This window comes from Pleurodeles waltl, chromosome 5, assembly GCF_031143425.1.
Source record: "Pleurodeles waltl isolate 20211129_DDA chromosome 5, aPleWal1.hap1.20221129, whole genome shotgun sequence".
In the NCBI taxonomy this organism is placed as follows: Eukaryota; Metazoa; Chordata; class Amphibia; order Caudata; family Salamandridae; genus Pleurodeles; species Pleurodeles waltl.
The window spans coordinates 1,776,136,919-1,776,160,239 of NC_090444.1; the positions used below are offsets into that span (position 1 = coordinate 1,776,136,919).

Sequence of the window (23,321 nt, forward strand, 5' to 3'; positions counted from 1 at the left end):
AAATGCTATTCCTGTTTCCAAGGAAGTCATCTTAAACAAAATGGATAATGAATCAAAAGATTTCATACCTTTTATTGTAAAAAATAGCCGAAAAATAACACTTTATGTCAGTACACTTTAACCAGGATAGAACCTTTTTTATGGATATATAATTGTAGGTTCAGTTGACCCTGTTTCTTTATTATCAATAAGGCATTTAGACAGTGTTTACACACCTTACTCCTAAAGCTTTTGTACAGATTTCTGCTAATTGGTGTGATTCATCGTGGGCACATTAGCTGAATCCTTCCTTGTGCACTGAACCTCTATGAAAAGTTCACTGGATTTTTAAACAACCAGAGAACCACTGGCGGTGCTGTGTCTCATCTTTCCTTGTTTAGGTAGAGTTCAAGTATGGCTTCATAAAATATCAATTCTTTGTGCGCAAGGCAGGTTTGAATAGCAAACACATCCATTAAATAAATTAAAATTCTCTTCTTTCGAAGATCTAAGTCGCAGATTGCCCTATCCTCCCCTCAGCTGAATGCTAACTTCCCCTCATTGTACTAAAAAAATGATAGTTACTTACAATCTATGGTGTAAATACCTGATGGGAGCTTCCCCCATCATTGTCTTCTGATGCCCAAATCATCATGGTACACGATTCCGATAAACATTCTCTCCTTCAGCACCGCATTCACTACTCCCACCTTTAGCCGAAGGTTGTGGTCCCATCAGATCTAGGAGAGCCAGCAACCTGGTCTCTAATGGCATCCAGGTGAGAGCCATCAATAGAACAGACATTCATAATGGCTTCTCAGCAGAGATCAAGATTTCCATCTTGCCCATATCTACCTGGCGGAAAAATCTGATGTAAGCTCAACGCTGCAGTAGGTGCTAAACAAATCTGTGTTCTTGGTCGGCATTATTTGTCTAAGCACTCTAATAGAGATGTATTCCCATCCCATGGGTATGTCTCACATTACATTATTCTGGATCGGTGCTTTGTTCATCTGAATGGCCAGTTGATTTCTTTCGTCGGGGTCAATGGTTGTACAAATTACAAATTAATTTCCTGTGATGTAAGAAGTTGCAGGTAAAAAGAGGTGCAATTTAGTCACTGTACCTCTGCACCCATTAGTTAAACTACTTACTGTGCCCTCTTTTTTACTTCACTTTTGTGGTAGGGCAGATATCTGTCAAAGACCTCATTCACCATATTGAAACCACTACAAACACAGGCACCATTTTTAGGACTCGGCTGTGACAGCACGTGCACTACTAGCTCGCAAAATATATTGTTTACTAGAAGGGGCTTGGAGCCTGCCAATGGCTGACAATTCTTGGGTTTCATTGTCTCTCTCATTTGCTGCCTCCTAATTGTGAAGTGCGTGCTGGCTTCACTTCCTCTTCTTCTGACTGGAACATTGACCAGGTACTGATTTCTTCATCTTGATTAGGGTCCTTCTGCTGCTGGTGCTGTGACTCAGGTACTATTTTTAGGCCTCGTCTGAGACAGAGCGCATTTGTTGTATCTTTGAGATCTTTTGTATCTTAAACAAATTTAAGTAATGTAATAATACACGATGACATTCAATGATAATAGGTGAAATAGCATGACCAGTCTCGCTGTTTGTATTTGTTTCTTGTTATTGTTAATGATTGAACTATATATATAAATAAACTATGAACAAGATATGATATGAAAATCATGCTGATAAGCACTGACAATTGTAAACTATTTCTATGGAATTTCAATCCGGTATTTCTGCATCCTTCATGATTTATTGATGCTCCATATTTATGTTTGATGGCTCACACTTTGGCTGTGACAGATTTTTTGTACTACTGATTCTTCGTATCGACAAAAACCTATTATTACATCACAGGAGGGACCAGAACTTTCAACCCACATCGATACTGCTCTCTTCTTCTATTTTATACCTTTGCTATACATTATCAACATTCTAAGCATGGAACAGATGCAGGTATACATCATTGTCTAACACTTATCCCTATGGTGGACACCTTTCTTTCCTTTGTATGTATATGAGCCAGCATGTTTATGGCAGCTATTTCCTATCAGGATCAGGCTCTTCTCGAATTTTGTTACAACACTGTTAGTCGGTTTACCAAATTGACCATCTTCTTAACAAGCAATTTCTTTAATTTACTCTTATTCTGGAATCCAATCGTTCACTCAGGCACCTTGAAGGCATAAAGAAGAACTTTGTATTTCCTCCTTTTGTTTCTTTGCGCATATGTATCGAGTAATGTCTAAAAAACTCCTCACAAGATGGCCGCGCTCATTGAATATTAGTCCTTTTACTATGTTGCTGTCTTGCGTTCTTTCGTTGCGTGGTGATAACGTCTATCAGAGAGGAGCTCTACAGTCCTCTTTCTACTCTTAGCCGTAAAGATAAGGTTTCAGCGGGAAGTGACTCCGACGCGTACTGGCGATCGGAAGAGGCGTCCATATGGCAACGGTCTACATACTGTTACATATTCAGGTGGGTTCTTTTTTTCATTCAAGGGTATTGATAATTATGTCATTTGGGCCTTTTTGGCATCTGTTCTAAAATATTGTTTAACTGAGTTGCGTGAAACAATATTAGTATTATCACAGAGTTCTAAATATATACATATCATCTAGCAGATTTGTACGGACAAAAAAACAAAGGCGATTTTGGAATGGAGCATGATATTGGCTCATAAGTAGATGACCCACTTCTACAACACCTTAAGTTTTGTGACACATGGCAGATTTTTTTAAACAGGTAACTCAGTTACTGGCCTTTTTTCAACCCACGTTTGTCAACTTGCATGTTCAATGGCAGACTACATATTTTATGAGGCTTCATACTTATCCCTTGTTCACCGTTGGTCATTTAGGTATCTTAGCCCTTAGAGATAAGAGTTTCTCCTTATTGCTCATTTCTAATTATACAATTTTGTCTTTTTACATCACAAATATCTGACAAACGATTGAACCTACACCATTAGGTTTCTCTTGGGAACTTCACAGTTAAAGACCACGTTTGATGACACCTTCACGGGCTTGTACACTACAGAGTGTGTTTTATTTCACAACACCTGTCTCACTTTAAGTTCACAACTATCCATCCCACGTTCTCTGATATGGTGACAGGTTCATAATAATTTTGGTACTTGATGATTGTTCAAATTTGGTTATTAGGCTTATTTTTGGTAAATTTATAGCCCTGACGAAGTCAATGGGGTAACCCCCGGACGAAACATGTGTTGGCTGTGGGGTCAGATTGGAACATCACTCATGGCAGTTGTTGCTGAATAACTGACTGGATTGAATTTGGACACTGATATTAAAGCACAAGAATTTTGGAATCGTACTGAAGACTGCCTCGTCTCTCAATTTATGTGTTTGTATTTTACACCATTCCAAAGATACATTGTATGGTGTTCTAATTTAAAGGACAATTGCAGTAACTTTGGTGGATATTGTTGCACTATCTGATATACTAATGCTGATTTAACGAGTGCCTCTTGTTGTTCACTATTATTATCTGTTTGGTTTGCCACACAGTTGGGGATCAGGGGTGTGGTCCTCCAAGAGTGCACCTTGTGAGAATTGATGCCAATACTTATATTCACCTCGTAGTCTTGAGCGCCACTCTTTCCCACAAGGAGCACCCTCACCAATGTAGGAATTTAAGCCTGTACTCTACTCTACGTCACTTTAATCTATAACATTCTCCTGCACTTTACAGCACTCAATGCCACGCCACTCTGTCACTCCACGCCACTCTACTACACTACACTCTATGATGCACTACTCCACTCCATGCCACTCCACTCTACGGCACTCTATGCCACTCCACTCTGACAGTCTACACCACTCCACTCTGTGACACTCCACTCTACAACAGTATATGCCTCTCTACAACATTCCACTATATAACACTCCATTCTACAACACTCTGGCATTCTACTCTACACCACCCCAATCTATGTCACTCTTCTCTACTCTGTGCCACTCCACTCTACAACACTCCACTCTATGCCGCTCTGCTCTACAACACTAGCTTTTAGCTGTACAATATGGCTAAAACACATTGACAAAGAAAATAGATCTCACATAGGCAAGACCTATTAGCTTTGCCAATGCTTGTTCATTTCAGCTAGCGCAGCCATCCGTATCTCCCTCCCTCTGGTTGTCCTAGTTATTCTTTGCCCCACCCTCACCCCTGGTTGTCATGTTGCCTCTTCCCTCCATCCTCCTCTTGTCCATGTTGCTTCTTTCTCCCTCGCCCCTATTGTCCATATAGCTTCTTCCCACCAAACTCTAACCTCATGTTTTTCATGTTGCTTCCTCCCTCCCACCTCAACCTTCCTGTTGTCTGTTTTGCCCCCAACCCACCATGAGAAAAAAAGCGCTATGACGCAGCCAGCACTGGTCGCGTCATAGCGCCTTTTTTTGTTTCCTGTTCCTGTGTCATAGCGCTTTAAAAAAAATAACTTTTAGCAATGCTGCACACTGCTCTACAATATGTCTAAAAGGCACTGTCAGAGACAATAATAGCTCTAGCATATGCGAGACCTATTGGCTTTGCCAATGCTTGTTGCAAAGAGTGAGTGCGACTAGATTAAAATAGAGATATATGATCTCCCCCGTGCCAAGGTATTTGTGAAAGGCATGTAGGTGTGTACAGTAGCTGGTCAAAATGTAAATAATGCCTGAGCTCCTGTTTTCAGAAGTGCACACTGTGTACAGTTCATAATCCAGGTTAATATTAAAAAACAACTTTAGCTAGCTATTACTTCACTACAGAAGGAGGAAGTAATTGATTAAAATCATTTTATTGCTAATCCAAGATTTTTTCCATTGGTGACTGCAAATGTCATGTTTCCCCAAGGTTTGCAGTAAAAACTGAATACCGCATACTTCGGTTTAACCTCTTTCATAAACTGACAATGCCCCGCAAAATAAGGATCTGCCTCTTACCACAAAGAGACTTTATCTTCCAGAGAAAAATTGTAATTATGTGCAAAAATTATGTAGGAAAAATATCATCTTGGGTGGCTGAAATGTTAGGTTGAATAAATCTTTTTTTAAAAGGTTTCGAGGTTTTTGTAGGTTTGCTATCTCTCTCCGAGTCCAGAAGCAGGCAGCAAAGGGCAGGTGTGCGCATCTACCTGAGTGAGGGCGGCAGGTGTGTGTGTCTACCCGAGTAAGGGCTGCAGGTGTGCGCATCTACCTGAGTAAGGGCTGCAGGTGTGCGCGTCTACTTGAGTAAGGGCTGCAGGTGTGCGCGTCTACTTGAGTAAGGACTGCAGGTGTGTGTGTCTACCTGAGTAAGGGCTGCAGGTGTGTGCATCTACCTGAGTAAAGGCTGCAGGTGTGTGCTTCTACCCAGGTAAGGGCTGCAGGTGTGCGCATATACTCGAGTAAGGGCTGCAGGTGTGCATGTCTGCCCGTTTAAGGGCTGCAGGTGTGCGCATCTACCTGAGTAAGGACTGCAGGTGTGCGCATCTACTTCAGTAAGGACTGCAGGTGTGCGCATCTACCTGAGTAAGGGCTGCAGGTGTGCGTGTCTGCCCGAGTAAGGGCTGCTGGTGTGTGCATCTACCCGAGTAAGGGCTGCAGGTGTTCGCGTCTACCGGAGTAATGGGTGCAGATGTGTGCGTCTACCTGTGTAAGGGCTGCAGGTGTGCGTGTCTACCTGAGTAAGGGCTGCAGGTCTGCATGTCTATCGGAGTAAGGGCTGCAGTTGTGCACGTCTACCGGAGTAAGGGCTGTAGGTCTTCATGTCTATCTGAGTAAGGGCTGCAGGTGTGCGCGTCTACCTGAGTAAGGGCTGCAGGTGTGCGTGTCTACCTGAGTAAGGGCTGCAGGTGTGCGTGGCTATCTGAGTAAGGGCTGCAGGTGTGCGCGTCTACCCTAGTATGGGCTGCAGGTGTGGGTGTCTACCTCAGTAAGGGCTGCAGGTGTGCGTGTCTACCTGAGTAAGGGCTGCAGGTGTGCACATCTACCCCAGTAAGGGCTGCAGGTGTGCGCGTCTACCCGAGTATGGGCTGCAGGTGTGGGTCTCTATCTGAGTAAGGGCTACAGGTGTGTGCATCTAACCCAGTAAGGGCTGCAGGTGTGCGCGTCTACCCGAGTATCGGCTGCAGGTGTGGGAGTATTGACTCGTATAAAACTAGCACATGAAGATCTAAGAGCTGAGACACTACAAAGGGCCTGTTTTCGCCTCACTTATCTCTAAAATAGTTTGCACTGTACTTACAAAACATAAAAATCAATACTGGGGATTGCAGATATTTTGGAAATGTATCAGAAAGTGATACCAAAGTTAGGGAATGGAAGAAGAATATAGATATACATCCCACACCCACCCTCGCTACCCACCCATACCCATAATTATGAGGACTGGTCATTGACCATAATCAAATGTGTATTTACTATTATAACTCCACATGCACTTTGATAGTAGGGAAGATTATAAAGCGGACCGAAGCAAAAATACCTACACTTTTAGTTATTTGATACACCTGCTCAAAATTACATAAACATGGGTACTCATAACACACCAGGCCTCACAAAGATAGTGTTTGTCTGGGCCCAACAGTGTTTACGCACGCTATGAAGTGCCACAGCGTGGGTTGTACATACATACACATACACAATACTCAACATAGGCACCACACGCTCACACACCACCCCATCCTCTTGCATCACCGGCTCTAGAGGTTGGCAAGCACTGTCACCTAACTATCTGACCAAATTGTCCATGTAATGCATTCTTTTTGTTTGAACAGTATTTGTGTAATCAGGAGAGTGCTGTAAATTATTTTAACAGCCACTAATTCTGTTTCAGTAAAGACCATATTTAATCCTGCACCAGCCATTGCAGACCTAGACCCAGGATTCTATTCCCACACTGACGTCTTCTGCTGCAATGAGAGTGAGGTAATGGCTATTTCATTTTGTACAAGGAATCGAAATGGTTAAATGCAATTAAATAATTATGTAATTTCTTTCGTACAACTGAGAATTTATGTATGGGTATTAAATGTAATAGTCCATAGAGTGAATACAGGGCCCTGTATGATGCCTGAGAGCTGGCTAGTTGAAAAACAAATGCAAAACTTTACAAATGGGTAAGACCCGAAGCTAGCTGCGACCATATCTGATATACGTGTTATATATCTCGTATTTATTTTTTATCCATGCGTGTGGCTTTGGCTATAATCATTGAACTAGTTCGGCGGCCATTTCACCCCACAGCCCTTTGCTGGGCCTTTGAGGCGTTTGAGAAACAGCAACATTTCAGCACCCCCATACATTACTTTTTAACCCCCAAAGAATTGTGCGACTAAGACTCCAATATTGTATCAAAAGTTAACAAATTTCCTCATGAGTGGTCGATTTTCATAGATAGCTGGGTGCTCCGTTCCATGAAAAGAGGCTGGACCATGTGTTTGGCCAGTATCTTCTTACGCATCCCAGGACTTCATCGGATATCTCCAATTTTCCTCCTGGAGGAGTATAGACTTTATTTTTTGGGGATCATAGAACTTGCGCCTGAAGCTCACCATTGCAAGAGTTTTACATTCAATATATATAAAAAATGGAAAGCATGAGGCCGGATTTAATCAAGTTAGGACCTCTATAATTCAAACTAACTTATGCCTTTTGAGAGGTTCATAGGGGAGTCACTGTAATGCAGATGCTGTGGACGGCGTAGCTAGTTGAATAGCTCAACTTGTATTTCTTAGTGTTTGGGAAGCCCAGTGCCAGTATCTCAGGTTTATGGAGCGAGAGAAGAACTACCCATATATGGTCTTACCTTTTGATATTAATTCAACAAAATTCCAAGTCTGGCTCGAGTCTTTCTTCACTGTTGTAAGGTAGAGATGTATCCATAACTGGATGACTGGCTGATCCATGTGCCCTACCAGAGAAGGCTCAGTTTAGCTTCATGATGTTAATACACTCATCGCTCGGTCTGGTGTTGTCATTAAACCTGCCCCGTAGTTTATATTTAAACCTTCTGATGCAGTCTAGCCTGTTGGGTTACCACTGGGGTACCAGTGGGCGCCTGGTTCTTGTCATTAGATGGCGGCGTATTGGTTCTAGAGTCTGCTGGCAAAGGCATTCTTACATTCCTGTTGTGCCACATGCCAGTCCTCAGATGAGACCTCTTCAGGTTAATTGCTCTCATTGCTTCACAGGTTCATACTGACCTATCTGTGGCCCATGTTGATGGCAGTTTGACCTCCCAAGTATTCTCAAGTCGACGTTTTACCATCTTCTTCACCAAGAGTCATCACCACTGACTGTTAAGAGTTTGATGGGAGGTCCACTGTGGACAGCGTTCATCAACCTGACGCACAAGGACAATACGACTAATAGGACTGTCATGTAAATCACCTAAATACAAGGCCCCCTCTTCCTTCCTGTGTCACCTGCCAGCGGGGGTGCAATAGCGGATCCGTAACGAAATGTCTGTGATTGCCATTCTTCAAGCTCGGATGTGTAATATCCAGGAAGTCTGAGATCTCCACACAAATGACAACTTGGCCAATCATTTGGAACCATTCCTTTATGCGGAATAAGGGAGAGAGAGAAGCTCTACGCTGGATGTGGTCTAAGACGCATATCCCCATAAAAGACCAGGCCCTTGTAACTCATGGCACAGCATGCATGTTATGTCTGTTTTGTGAAACCCACTAATACCCAAAGAGTCTCTTGGTGCTGGGCTGTGACAGCCCAGACTAAAGAGGTGGAAAAGCCATATGAAGAGTCTCAATTGTAAACGATTAGCCATGGACTGGTTCTTGCAAGGAAGTGTGTTCCAATTGCGAGGAGCATGTATTGAGAGCGCTCTACCGCCATGTTGGGATTAACAAAAGTGTGGAATGGTCAGGGAGAGTGAACTGGCCTAATGGAGTAATTTGTGTATTTAACAAGTCTGTGGGAAATGAATGGGGAACATTCACAGATAGTAAAGGATGAACTATGTAGAGCAGTGATACTCAGAGTACGGCACTCTTGCCCTCTCCGTGCGACCCCCGGCACCCCCCCCCCAGTGGACAGCTACACTGGTGCTGTTAACTTGCTGAGCACTAATAATAAAATAAAATGTTAAAGAAACAGGCAAGCATTTATTTGCAAGTTATCTGAATTTATGAAGTACCTAAGGTGGTGTCCCACACCACTTAACTTTAGAAACACCTTTGTTTTTATAGACATATTGCAACACATGTGTAAATCTAGGATTAAGTTTTTTTTCTCCAAAAAAGTGCATGTCATTAACACTCAGAAGCGTTGTACCATACCACTGCATTGAGATGTATTTTTTTAAGTGATAGTTTTCAAACATGATTTTAGAAACATTCATTCTTCCCCACCACACCCTGACAACAATGCAATTGTGCACTAAGAGGAAAATCAGTTGTTATTTGCACCTCGGCCTAGGTTGCTAATACATGTGAACAACATTATAATCAAACGCAGGAAAAGGTTTTGTACAGCACACATTCTAAAGTCATGTATTTTGAGGTCCTCTTAGATACCATTATCATGAAAAAAGAAGCAAAGTGAAAAATATTGCCTAGGATCATGCAGTTTGATCAAGGGGAAAGCAGAGACTGATCCCAGGTTTTCTGGTTTCACATTTCGGAATTCAGCCAGTAGATGTACATGCTTTGCTTCCCCTACGACCACCTTACACAATCGCTGACCCCCCAGCACCGCCTCAGCCACCCTGCTGGCACCAGTGCGGCCTTCGGTCACACAACAGACCATACTTTGTGGCCCCTGGGAAAATGTTTGCGAATACCCATGATGTAGAGGGTCTTAACAGTTACACAAATATGGACAGTTTGTGGGGGATGGGAGAATCGTGACTGTGTCCCGGGGCCCTTGTCGCCATCCTAGCTGCCTGGTTTTCTGTAGCCTGAAGCTTGAGATAAAGAACTAAGTGTAAAATAGAACCCTGTTATTCACAGATTAAATGGATTATTACTAAATAAAGAACAAACAATAGAAGAAAGCAACAGGACATTTATTTAACAATTTATAAAATACCATTGTCCTGGGCCAAAGCTTTAAAACAATTAACTGTGTAAATTAACAATTAAGTAAGACCTTGACTTCTTTCTGCTGCTGCTCTTGCAGGCTCATTTTTCAAAGGTATAATATGGTTGTTCATTTTGAATGAAATATGGGGACCTAATATGTTAATATTATTTAATTTTGTAAGCAGCTGTGGAACCCCTGAGGAGGCTTCGCGGACCCACAGGGGTCCCCGGACCACAGGTTGGGAACCACTGATTTAGTGCATTAATGCCACAGAGTGTCTCGTCTTTTAGGGAATATTGTTTAATTAAACCACCTTAATTCAGTCTTACATTTGGTTCCCAGTAGTGAATTCTCATTCATAAATGCAAGCATGCAGTATGATTTAACTTAAACCTACTTCGTAATTCAATTCCATGTTGAGTACCATGATACTCTCATTTTTATGGTTTCTTCAATTGATCACATCCTTAGGAAGCATTGGGACACCTGGAGATCTTGAAGGATACATTCCCACCCAATTGCTCTACGGCCAAACCTCCACTTCTCTTTCTTTTTGGAAATGGGAAGGCATTAAGTGGATGCAAGAAGCTTGACATTAGGAGCGGGATGTTGTCACTTGATGTAGGTGATCATCTTGAATCGATCACCCTCACGCACAGATGAATTGAAAGAGTAGATGCTGCCAATGCCCTGCACCAAAACGTAGTGGAGACCAAAGACAGAAGTGCATTGGAAGTCTTCATACATGTAACCAGCTTCGTTCAGTCAGGGATCCAGATATTAGAATCCTTTGCCAGTAGTGAGCGCACAGTCAATCGCATGGAAGAATAGGTGGACAAGCTGAAGACGAGGGAGGTCACACTTAAAGTGTGCACTTTGTGTGACGCTGATTATAGAGAATGGGATTCTCACTAATTTAGGACAGAATGTTTATGTCAGATTTGGGCTTTCCTAAGAGAAATGATGTGTAAAATATTTTACCCACAGGTTGTGCAGAATGGTACACATCGGTATAGGCACATGGCCGGAAGCCAATGGAGTGAGTTGTGTCCTCCAGGAGCACCTCTGCTGACCACCTTGCTTCTATCACAATCCTGCACTCATTGATCTGCCTAGGGCCCTGAACCTCAGACAGCCTTACGGTATCTGTGAGGCAACGAGGGAGAGAGGTGCGCACTGGCTTCAGAACACCGAGATTAAGAAACGGGGGGAAGTGAGGGATGGTGATGCTGCACCCTAGATGGTCCTTATTAAAACGTTTCGCACTCCAGTCACAGATTGGATGAGAACTTTCTGAGTGAACTTTTTGTTTTAATGATTGCACTCCAGTCACAGATTGGATGAGAACTTTCTGAGTGAACTTTTTGTTTTAATGATTGCGGACTCCTGCACCCAGGTGGTGCTGGGGGTGTGTGTGGCACACCTGGGATCAGACGGGCTTTGGGAGTCAGCCAGCACATCCCAGAGTTGCTGGGAGCAGCCTGGGAGATGGGGCATCCCTGCCTTCATCAGAGCCTGTATAGAGCACAGACATGGTAGCTAGGCCATCTGCTTGCCTAGCCGAGCACAGGAGTGAGTATCATTGACAAACAAATGTATGTCGGAACAACGCATGCTGGAACCACGCATGCCTGAACAACACGGTTGGAACAACCACCGCGTTGTTACCACTACTGCCTTTACCACAAATGCCTTATCAACGATTTTTCGTTGTAAAGGCATTCCTGGTAAAGGCATTAGTGAACGGCATGCATGGTTCCAGCCTGCGACCTCCTAGGCCCCCCACCCCCGCCCCTAAAAATGACTGCGACCCCCCCATCCCTAAAACCTAAAACCACACTAACCCCCCCACCCCTGCCCCTAAAACTACCCCAACCCCGCCCCTAAAATTACCGTGACCCCCCCACCCCGCCCCTAAAACCACCCCAACCCCCCCACCCCGCCCATAAAACCTAAACTACCCCAACCCCCGACCCCGGCCCCTAAAACCTAAAACCACCCCAAACCCCCACCTACCTCTAAAATTACCGCGACCCCCCCAACCCCGCCACTAAACCTAAACCCACCCCAACCCCTCACCCTGCCCCTAAAACCTAAAACCACCCCAACTCCCGCCCCTAAAATGACTGCGATCCCACACCCCACCCCGTCCCTAAAACCTAAAAACACCCTAACCCCCCCACCCCTAAAACCTAAACCACCTGAACCCCCACCCCTGTCTCTAAAACTAAAAATACCCGACCCCCCCTCCCTTCATCCCCTAAAACTATAAATACCCCAACCCTCCACCCCTAAAACAGCCCCACTTACCTTATCACGTCATCCTCAGCCGACTCCCTTCTTCTGTGCCTTAACCACGCATGTACGTGGTTCAGCACATGCGTGGTTAAGGCACCGAATAAGTAAGTCGTGGTTAACGAAAGCGTTGTTCCGCTTACATTGTCCACGACTTCGTTGTTCGGGAGTCGTGGTTAAGGCCTCTTCCCCTGACAAACAACCTGAGTTAGTGACATAATGGACACAGTCCCTGGGGACCGTCATATCACAATCACTTTATACCAAAAGACTATCAGTAGCCTGCTACACATGCTCTGGGGCACACCAACATGGGCACTCCAGTTGTGTTTTGGAGTAGTGGCTCAGAACTGGCACAGATGTTGAAGTGCTGTCTGAAACAAAGGCATACTCAGATCCTGAGGCTGAACTATTTCTAGCAGTTTTTTCTTCATGATACTAACTTGATTTTCTTTCTACTTGATTCATTTGCCTAACTGGATCACCCATGCCTTCTGTATGACAGTAAAGTCACCAATTCCAGAGAACTTGGTGAGACTGGCTTGAATTATATTTAAGTTTTCCATCTGGTGCTTTTGCTGAATTGAATTGCCCTGAAAGTAGATGAATGGGCCTTGCTGGTTGCTCTGCATCACACTACTGCTATCAGAAAGTAACCCTAAGCAGGGCAAATCACAGTACCAGCCACCAACATCCTTGCCTTTGTCTTTCACCAAACCTAGGCAAAACACTAAGGGGGTCATTCCGACCTCGGCGGTCTTTTCAATAGACCGCCGAGGGACCGCCGTACGGAATACCGCCAGTGCTGGCGGTCTTCCGCATGGGCCATTCTGACTGTTGGCAGCGCTCCGCCCGTTTCCGGACGAAGAGCCGCCACGACCTGTGATTCGCTGTGGCGGTGTTCTGTTGGCGTCGCGGTGTCGGCGGAGCTGCCCCCATGGGTCCCGTTCCCTCCCGGAGGATCACCGGAACAGGTAAGGTGATCGTCCGCTAGGGAAGGGGGGTGGGGGGGTGTTGTGAGTTGTGTGCGTGCATGGGGGTGTGCGTGTGTGTATATTGTGGGGGCGTGTGAATGCGTGCATGAATGCGGGGGCTGTGTGTATGTGCATGTATGCGTGCATGAATGCGGGGGGTGTGTGTATGTGCATGTATGCGTGCATGAATGCGGGGGGTGTGTGTATGTGCATGAATGCGTGCCTGTATGTGTGTATGTGTGTGTATATGTTGGGGATCAGGGTGGGGGACGGGGGTCCTGCAACCTTTTGGGGGTGGCAGGGGTGGTGGGGGGGTAGGGGAGGGAGTCAGGGTGGGGGAGACCCCTATCAGTGCCAGGGAAGGGATTCCCTGGCACTGATAGTGCCTACCGCCATGGATTGAATGGCGGTCCCCAACCGCATGAAATCCATGGCGGTAAGCCGGGGTCAGGCAGGTTGGAATACCGCCGGCGGTATGTGACGACCGCCGGGCTGGAGACCCAGGTCTCCAGCCCGGCGGTCGTTACCGCCGTGGCGGTCGGAACGGTGAATCGTTCCGAATCGTTCCGCCATGGTCGGAATACATGAAAAAAGACCGCCAGCCTGTTGGCGGTCTTCCCGCCACTTCACCGCCGACCGCCAGGGTCAGAATGACCCCCTAAATCTGCAGAACAGCTGGACAGTGGCCCTTGTAGAGCCCCTCAGACAAATTAGCTTGCATACTAAGCACGATAAACAAAGCCCTGGAGGTGGCTACTATGGCCATAGACCCGGCAGCTGGCCAAATAAAAGCTGTTGGGAAGATACTTTGATACTGTGGACCACTCATTCTGACTTGAGGGTCAGTGCTATTGTCATCTCTTGTACAGTTTTAAAATGGTTGACTTAGCAGAATGTTCTCACACTGAGACCTTCCCACCATTTGAGTCAAAGCCTAAAGTTCTCGATAGTGTCCCTCGTGGTTCAGTTTTATCCTCGCTCCTGTTTAACATCTACTAGTGTCCCTTAGCTCAACTTTTAACATTGGCCGAGGCAAAGTTTAACATGAATGCGGACTACACCCAGTTTATCTTTGGACTTGCACATAACCTTTCGGTCAATTTATCACTCGCCCACAATCTACACTTGTTTCGGTGGTAGATGCACCAGGATTTCTTAAAATGTAACCCTCTAAGACCCACCGATCATCAGCCCCTGTCCTCCTGCTACATCTGTTCATAATTTAGGCATCTGTCTTGTCATCAGTCTTACCTTTGATCTCTATGTAACAAAAATTGTAAGCTCATGTTTCTTTCATCTTAAAACAATCAGGAATATTCTTCCATTCTTGAATCGTAATTACCTCATTCCAGTTATAAACACACTTATGAAGTCATGTATTGATTATGGGAATGTCATTTTATTATCAGCTCTTCAAAAATCTCTGAAATAATTGCAATTTATTCAAGATGTGGCTGCCTCCCTAGCTCGTAAAGTCCCCAAATATATAAATGTCACTGGCTCCCTATGGGTCAGAGAATCTTTAAAGCTTTGATCATAGTCCATCGTGCAGTCTACCCGCAAATTCTGGATCCCTTGGATGCCAAATTCGAATGGTGTAAAGCTTCACGCAATTTGAGGTGCAATGATTTCTATCTACTCAAGGTTCCCAAAAAATCTCCTTTGGTGACTGTGCTTTCTGTGTGGTCTCTGCTAAACTTTAGAATTCTCTTGCAGTACTTGTCTGCTCAGTATCCTCTTTCATTAAGTTTAGAAGACATTTGAAACTTTTTCTGTTTCACAAATAATCAGTTCCATCATGTGTTTTGGTTCAGGTTATTCAGTACAAGAAACCTCAAGTACTTGTGTGCTTTACAAAAACAAATAGCATAACATACTGTAACATAACAAACTGAAACCACACTAACAACTCTGTGAACTATTGAACCGGTTAGCTGATCTGCAAGACACAGCCAAGTCCTTGGAATAACAGGTGGAAGATGAAGTTGGGCGAACAGCATTCCGATAGCGGAACTGCTCACAGTAGCCAAAAGTCCTAGAATTATGGTTCATCTAATAAGCCTACCCACTGGGACTTTTTGTCTTCTTTATAATGGAATGAGCCTGCAGGGTCCAGGTACTCCCTCCAGCTTGGGCTGAGGATAGCAGGCACATTTATCAACCCAAGAGACTCTGACCCTAAATCGTTGGGTTCTGCATCTGCTACTGGGGAATCTGATGGAGATTAGCAGGTGACACCATGGGGTACATTGCAGATGAAATTGTATGGGGCGGTGAACAAGCCTATCACTACATTTCATTGCCTTACGTATACCCACCTACGTTACTCAAATCGCACGCCAAAGAAGTGAAAACAGAATTAAAAACAGAGTGGAAAAGAACTTTGACTCCCCTCTCATTTACACTTCCAGTCCAAAGGATGGGATATTGAGAGTTCTTTGTTTATGTTAGTTCTGTGTTTGGGTAAAGATGTGTTCATAACTCACCTTGTAATGTAGGGCTTGTGGAGGTGTCTTCATAAAAGGGGGCTCAACGTTCTAAAGAGGTAGGTAGCAAAGTACAAAAAAGGTAGAGAGGGCAACTGTTCTGTACATCTTACTCCTCCTACACCGGGAGTGCTCTCATACTGATTAAGCAAGAGGCTCCATTTTGTGATTACAAGGGATCACACAGATGGAGAAGGTAGATACATAGCATCAGAGGGTAGATTAGTTAGAAATCCATAGATGATACTGTGTGTAGATTCACAAAACAGATCATAAAGTTAGCCATCTCTCTGCCCAGGTGGCCTACATTTTAAAAGAGCCTATGGTCTGGGGGGAGATGACAACTGCGTACTGAACATAGAGTTGAACAGATTCCATCTATCCATGCCTGACATGGCTCATAACATAACAGCTGGGAGATTTTGCGGTTGGTTGGTCGGGCTAACAGATTCTTGAAGGGCTGCACATCCTTTAGATGGGGAATATGCTTTCAACACATCAGTTTATGATTTACACTCAAGATTAGACATATCCTTGCCCTCTGCATTCCCTCATGGCCTTGCATCCAACATCAAATGCATAAGTAGAACACTCTCAGATCATAACCCTTTACTTTTACTGCTGAATGGTGGAGAACCACTCATCGTTATCCTGTCCTGGCGACGGTAGGTCATGGCACTCGGTGACAACAATAAAGGGAATTATTATTCCTAATCTTTTAAATCTAGGTGGACATGTTTCAGTCTTTCTGCTTTTAATATCCCGTCAAAAACATAATGAAAACAGATTCTTGTACAATTGTAAGACATGTTTAGAATTGTTCTCAGGATCCCTCACTTCATGAGAAGGTGAGATCACACACTTCCTGTTACCGCAAGAGTGCCACCCGCCACTAATATTCGGGCGGATGAGACAGCCCAAAAAATGAAGCATGCCACCTAGGTTGTTGGCTGATGCTTTGTCAGAATTTATTTTATAATATTCCTGACACCCTTATAGCCAGCAATATTGCTTCTCCAATCTTGATATTGTCCTTGTGCTCACACCCAACCCAAATATCTTTACGTTTTTGTCACTAGACTAGGGGAGAGTGCTGTTTTTGGCAGCCCATCCTCTCTTCCCCTGTCCTTTTTGTTTGGTACTAGACACTGGATTATACAGCATTCATGGGGTGATTTATGATTCAGTTACGCTGTACTTTTAGGACAATGTTGGAACAGTGGGTGACATGTTTTAGAGTGGGAACCCTGCAAATTTTTCCTGAGCACTAACACCTCCCACAGGCTTAGATATGTTTAAGACAGGGAGGCAATACTGTTTAGAAACAACATGAAGGTCTTTTAAGGGAGTTACCTGAATGCTGTGGTCATTAGTGATTACATACTTTTTAGATTTCAAGCAGACCAGGCCGTGTTAACCTTAAACTCTTATGCAACTTCGTTGGTGAGCAGTAAGTGCATCATCGATGGATTCTAGAGGATGTCATTACCGACACCGCTGAGTGGCCATTCGGGGTGGATAACAGGTGGCACTTTGATGACGCAATAACCACCGATTGGAAAGTGAGGAAAAAAAAGTTATACTCAATTGATCTCCATCAATTGTTTTCTGAGTGAACTTTTTGTCTTTGCTTTATTGAAGTCCGCTGAACTTTGTTTTTAAATCGCGATAAAGAATATATATATAATATATTTCAAAATACAAAAGAAACAGGTATAGCAAGAACCTACAGAAACAACTGAAAATCAATACATTTAAATTAGCTGCTATAGAAACGCGGCCATTAAAATCAAAGGCACGCATTTTATATTGTTGTGGAAAAAGAAAATGGCGTCTGCCTCTTGCTGGTGACACAGGTTCTGTACCATTTATGTTGCATGCTCTGCTATTGGCCAGAGATCACGTGATTGCAGCAGCTTGCATAGCCCGATGCGTTTTCTTTGCACGTAGACCCTGCCAGTGAGTGTTGCTATCTCTGCTTCCTAGAAGTCCTAAAATGTAATCTGCATATGATTATAAATGTAACACTAACAGACAAGATAAAACAAACCAAACGGCCCATAGCTAGAGTCAGAGCTGCAAGTGAATCAATCCAGTATCGTTTTACTACCTAAGTCAACAAACTTGTATGATTTCTAGAAAGATATGACAGGTTATGGTTACAAGCAATACTGACGTTAGGCCATTTGGAACAGTTTTCAGGGCAATGGGGACAACCGCTTGGACTGACCATAAAATATGATGTGTGCAAAGGAAAATGTAGATTTTAAAGCATGAAGACTGACTTATTGGTTTGTGTAGTAATAAATGCCCCAACCACAACGTTTTTCGCCTTCTAAATAATTTCCATTGATTGCTGCGGGGAGCAAGAGCTTCCTTTGATATGCTCTTCTTCGCTAACAAGGCCCCACCTCTCCATCAATCAGATTTTCTCTCTGGTAATCCTATCATAGACAGTAGAAGTCTGTTCAACAAGTAGTAAATTTGATACGATACTGGAAATCCAGTGTCTCTAAAACCACTACGTCGATGTTCTCATGCTATGCCCTAAAACCGCAGACTTTAGTACCCAAGGACCTCACACTGTTCCCATTTTTGGACATTTTGAAGGACAACTAAAGCTCACTTGTTTAGGAATTCACAAAAAGTAAAGTGCTTTGTGTCTGTCCCGTTTTGGCGCACACAGCAAATATTCTAATAAATTAACAAATACTGTGCAACTGATTTTGCTCTCTTTGAACAGTCTGTTTCCTGTGATTCTGTAGTCTGTTCTCTTTAGTGGAATAATCTCTTTTTTACATGGTCACCCCCACTTGTTACGGACTGATATTGATGTTTTTTTAACTCTGCACACAGATCGCTGCTGACCAGCCCCCAGTGGATGTGCTCTGACTCCTAAAACATGGCAAAATGATCTAATCCCCAATTGGCATATTTGACTTTCCAGCAGAGGTATAGTGTATGGTGAATGAATATACGTATGGAATTGAAGGTTAAATGTCATCTGTAGACTGAAGCACATGTTAGTCCGTCCACTAAGCTGACAAGGAAATGGAAAACACAGTTTCAGGCCTACCTGTGTAGTATGATTTCGGTAGCTATCAAACCGGAAGGTAGACCTGCATTTTTTGACTGAAAGGAACCCAACTTTTAGACATTGTGTAAGACACCCAAAAGAAGAATTTGTAGCCCACAAGGAATGGTTCCTAGTATTTAAAAGTCAAACATTTAAGCTGGCCCCTAACACTGTTTCCACAGTACGGGCCTGTAGGTGTTTCTTTTAGAAAAACTGAAGTACCATTTTTTTTAAACTGGTTTGTAATAAGCTAAATAGTCCCTTCAACCAATGTTTTATATGTTTTAATATTTATTGAAAATTAAATTCATCTTTAAAGAATATGAACCTCGGCTGCTGGACCCCTAGGTTGCTGGTGAGGGCTGTCCTGTCGGCTCCACCTGAGAACGAAGGGTAGACCAGTTAGATTCCCTATGGTAGGTGATGATGATGAAGGTATGAGCAGTCCCAGCAACCCGTGGCTGAATTCGGAACAAATGTCATACATGCTCTCCATACGGGAGGTGGGGTCGTGGGCTGTGGGTTTAGGGGCGATGTGGGACCTAGTTGTTTTCAAAGCTGGGATGTACTCGGCGTGTCACACTCCCATGCGATATGACTTCCATCTAGGGAATTGTTTCAAATGTATATGATATTAATTCTGAATGGGGATCAGGATGTAACAGTTAACCCAATACCAAATATATTGTACCATACCACTGTACATCGAGTAAATGTAGAGGCAGTTTTGCCCACCAGCCTTTCTTTTGGAAACTTGGTCTAAATAAAGTTGTTAAAAAATATCCATTTCATCTTAGTCGACTTGGCCAACTCCATCCAGGTGGTACTGCCCCTACTGCAAACTGTGACTGAATCCGTGGCTTTAAAATTAACCTCTCCAAATCAGAGGTCCTTGGCATTAAACTGGGGCAAGCCACAAAGGAAGAAATAACAGCGGTCTCACCCTTTAAATGGGCAGGAAATCAATAAAGTACTTGGAAATCCATTTGACTCCACCACTAGGGGGGGGCTTTACAATGAAAATTACCCTCCTTTAATTTGGGAAATAAAAGCTGACTTGGCATGTTGGGGGCCCACTTTTCATATCTTGGATAGAGAACATGGCTGAGCTGAAGGTTAATATTCCTCAACACCTCCTATAACATTACTTTTCTCTGCCTGTGGCCATTGCACCTCAAGAGCTTTGCACTCATAAGGAAAATCCAGAGTAAACAGGAAGGTCCATCAGAGCACCAGAGAGGTGGGGGGTTTGGGAGTCCCTGACCTAAAAAGCTGTCACGCAGTCGACCAGTTGGTGATCGCATTCGCGCAGTCACTGAGGAAAACTGGAAAGCAAAGGCCGCTTATGGGCAGGGATCTCTTCCACGGGTCTCTTTGGGGTATTCTGGGGGGATTTGATTTGATTTGATTTGATTCTTTGGCTCCCCAAACATACTAGGCCTAAAGTCGCTTACGTCGCTGATATGTCACCCTTCAATGGATGTGTGGGATTTCCTTGTTTCAGTTACACTTTTGACATAATTTCCGTCTCCATTCACCCGGTTATTCAATAAACCCGATATTACACCAACCTTGGTCCTGACTTGCGGCATGAAAAATGGGAGATTGTACCATGCTACATGAAGGGGACAATCAAAACATTGTCAGTGTGAGGCTGGGTATAAATTGACGGAATCTGACAGACTCAGCCTCTTCCAGGTTAGACACTGGGTAATTCACCCTTTGGGAAATTATTCCCAGCCTACAGGGTCTCATCCCAGCTCTTTACAGTATACATTTAATTCTAGGCCACACACGCAAATGGTAATATATGCACAAATAGGAGGATACATTAGGTACATTAATAACAGGACCAGAATGGTCGAGACTGTGGAGAGATATCCCAAAAATTGTTCACATTGTGCAGTCAAGGGAGACCTGTTACAAATTATCCTGAAGCGCCTTTACCCTGTAGCGATGGAAAATGTTGGAGAGGATGTCTTATGGAGGGGACAATGATACATGTATGATGGTCCTGCCCAGTTCTGACTGTATTTTGGAGGGAAGTATTTACTCACACAAAAAGGGCGGCTGGCCTACCTACTCCGATGGACCAGGCTGTAACTATCCTGGGACTGCACCCAAAATGTGCAAATGCATTAGTCGAGATGAATGGCTGTTAATTACTCATATGCTCTTAGCGGTGAAGCAGGATATTGCAGTACATTGGGAAGGCAAGTGCCCTCTGGTCCTGATAACTTGGACCCGTCAGCTATGGAACCTATTAGCGATGGCTTATGACATTTGAGGTGAACGTAAAAGGTCAGATGCAGTGTGGCAGCCATTAATTGACCCTCTCCAGGGAGAGACCCTAGGTTTGCAATGCCTGATTACAGTGAGATCCCTTAGACTGCCTCCTGAGGGGTGAAAGGGGTGAGGGGGTACCAGAGGGATGGCGATTCTCTGTCTTGCACCTCAGGGGTTAGATAATAGGCAGTCTCTTGTACAGAAATCCGGTTATGAACAAATGGATGATGGTGGATTGGTTGAGGAGGAGGGGTCAAAGTGTTCTTTTGTTAATGTTCACTGTTTATCTTTTATTGCAATATTTGATGCTTTATACTTGCATTGGCATACTCTGGTAGCAATAAAAATGTGTAGACCTGAAAAACCCAATTCAGTGGTGAAGTTGGATTTTTGATAAATATACAGGAAAAATAACTCTATAAAGTTAGACTGGCTGACGCTTTAGAAGGCTGACTAGCATTAGCCTGCCTACAGCTGTCCTCTCTGTCAGTACTTTCCCCTTTGACCTTTTGGTGGGTGTACCCGGGTGTGAGGTATATGACCCATCCTCTCTCAGGTATGGCAGTGGAAGAGGGTTCAGGAACTTCATTAATTTTGAAAGAGACCAGTGAGAAGGCTTCCTATCTTTGGTTAAGTTGAAAGTGAGACGTGGGAAAGAGAACTCCTTTTCATCCCAGGGCCAGCTGTAGTCATCCTGGCTCCATTCCAGTGGGAGGATAGGCTGCTTTCACCCAGAACTAGGTGGTGTATTTGGGGAGCAGGGTATTGTTCACTTCCTTAGGCAGACCCTTAAGTTGGGTACCAGCTTCCTCCAGGAACAGAAGGTTCTGGCATTGTGAGTTTCCCTGAAAATGGTGCGTCATAGATTAGTTTGCAGTAAGGCAAACAGAATTGTGCTCCAAAATGGGTAAGGTTTGCCCTTGGGAATTTTTTTGCCGATTAGTTAAGGACTGTCTAGAAGTCACACTTGCCCACTGGCTTGTGAATTGTACAAAAGTGGCACCTCACACGAGCTCCTCAAAGCACACCTTGACCTGCTGAAGAACAGACCTGTGCGGAGACCTGAAGGGCTGGACCTGCTCCCACTTGTACAAAGGACTCAGAAGTGCATTACAAGGGTCAGTTTGCTGAGCACCGGTTGGCTACTGTGACTTCCAAAGCTCCAAGAAGTCCTTTTATAGAGTAGCAAGTGGACCCGGACTGGACTGTGCAGGTGACCTAAGTGTGAGTGTGCCTGGACTCTTAAGTCCTGTTGGAAAAGTTGGAAGGGTGAACATTTTTAACTTCTGGAACTTGTATGTAATATTACACTAGCATTCTGTAATATTACGTATAACTAAATATGCTTCTAGATGTGGCGAGGTGGTATTCAGTTGCAGTAACGCTTTGTAGAGCAGGTGAACACTTATACGTTGTGCTTAAATAAAAACAGAGTTAGATGCTTAGGGTTTGCTATATTATGTAGCAAATGAGACACTTTGTCCAATAATGAAAGAGTCTAAGACCATCTAACGCCATATTTTCAGTAGGTGCAAGAAAGTGCTTTTGATGGGGTGGCACATGCACCAGCGTATTTTTGCAAAACAGTAATGTACAGTAGAGGGTAATTTTGATCTTGAGAATTATTGACAGTAAGGTGCAGCAAACTAAGGAAGATCAAATGGAAGGTTGGGTCATTTCTAGGCAACCTGTAGTGTCATTTCTGTGTCAACTTAGAGTCCATTTGAAGCTATTGCGTGTCGCTGACTAACATGGCAACTACCAGCTCTTGTGCACTACTCTGTTCACAAGTACGAAGCGGGCGCTGTCATAGTGCTGTGTTCACAACAGCACATGGAGAATTTGTGGGACACGATGGACCAATCCAGAACATATCAGCCTCCTCATCCTTTTTTAACATGTTTTTAAAATAATTCCCCTCATCCTTGGGCAAAGTTAAGTGAAGGGGAGTGAATGCCCCTTCTGCATCAGGGCACTACGAGGCAAGAGGCATAGGACGCACCCTCCACTCCTGCATTTGTTGAATGTGGGGCAGGGGTGAATTTGTTGAATGTGGGGCAGGGGTGAGTTATGAGGTGTGAGTGTGCAATTGGGGGAAAGGGGGAAATACACTGCTGCCCTTGCAATGCAGGGGTGGTATAAACTATTCCCTCGCTCCGTGC

At 44.0% G+C, this 23,321-nt stretch overlaps 1 protein-coding gene across 2 annotated transcripts in view; it reads left to right on the plus strand.

Annotated features, from left to right (window-relative positions):
- RBKS (ribokinase) overlaps positions 1 to 23,321 on the plus strand; it is a 381,325-nt gene that overhangs the window by 193,479 nt on the left and 164,525 nt on the right. For both annotated transcript variants that reach the window (XM_069236222.1, XM_069236223.1), the window contains one exon: positions 6,834 to 6,925. In XM_069236222.1, the coding sequence (XP_069092323.1) occupies positions 6,834 to 6,925 (92 nt within the window). The remainder of the gene's footprint in view (positions 1 to 6,833; positions 6,926 to 23,321) is intronic.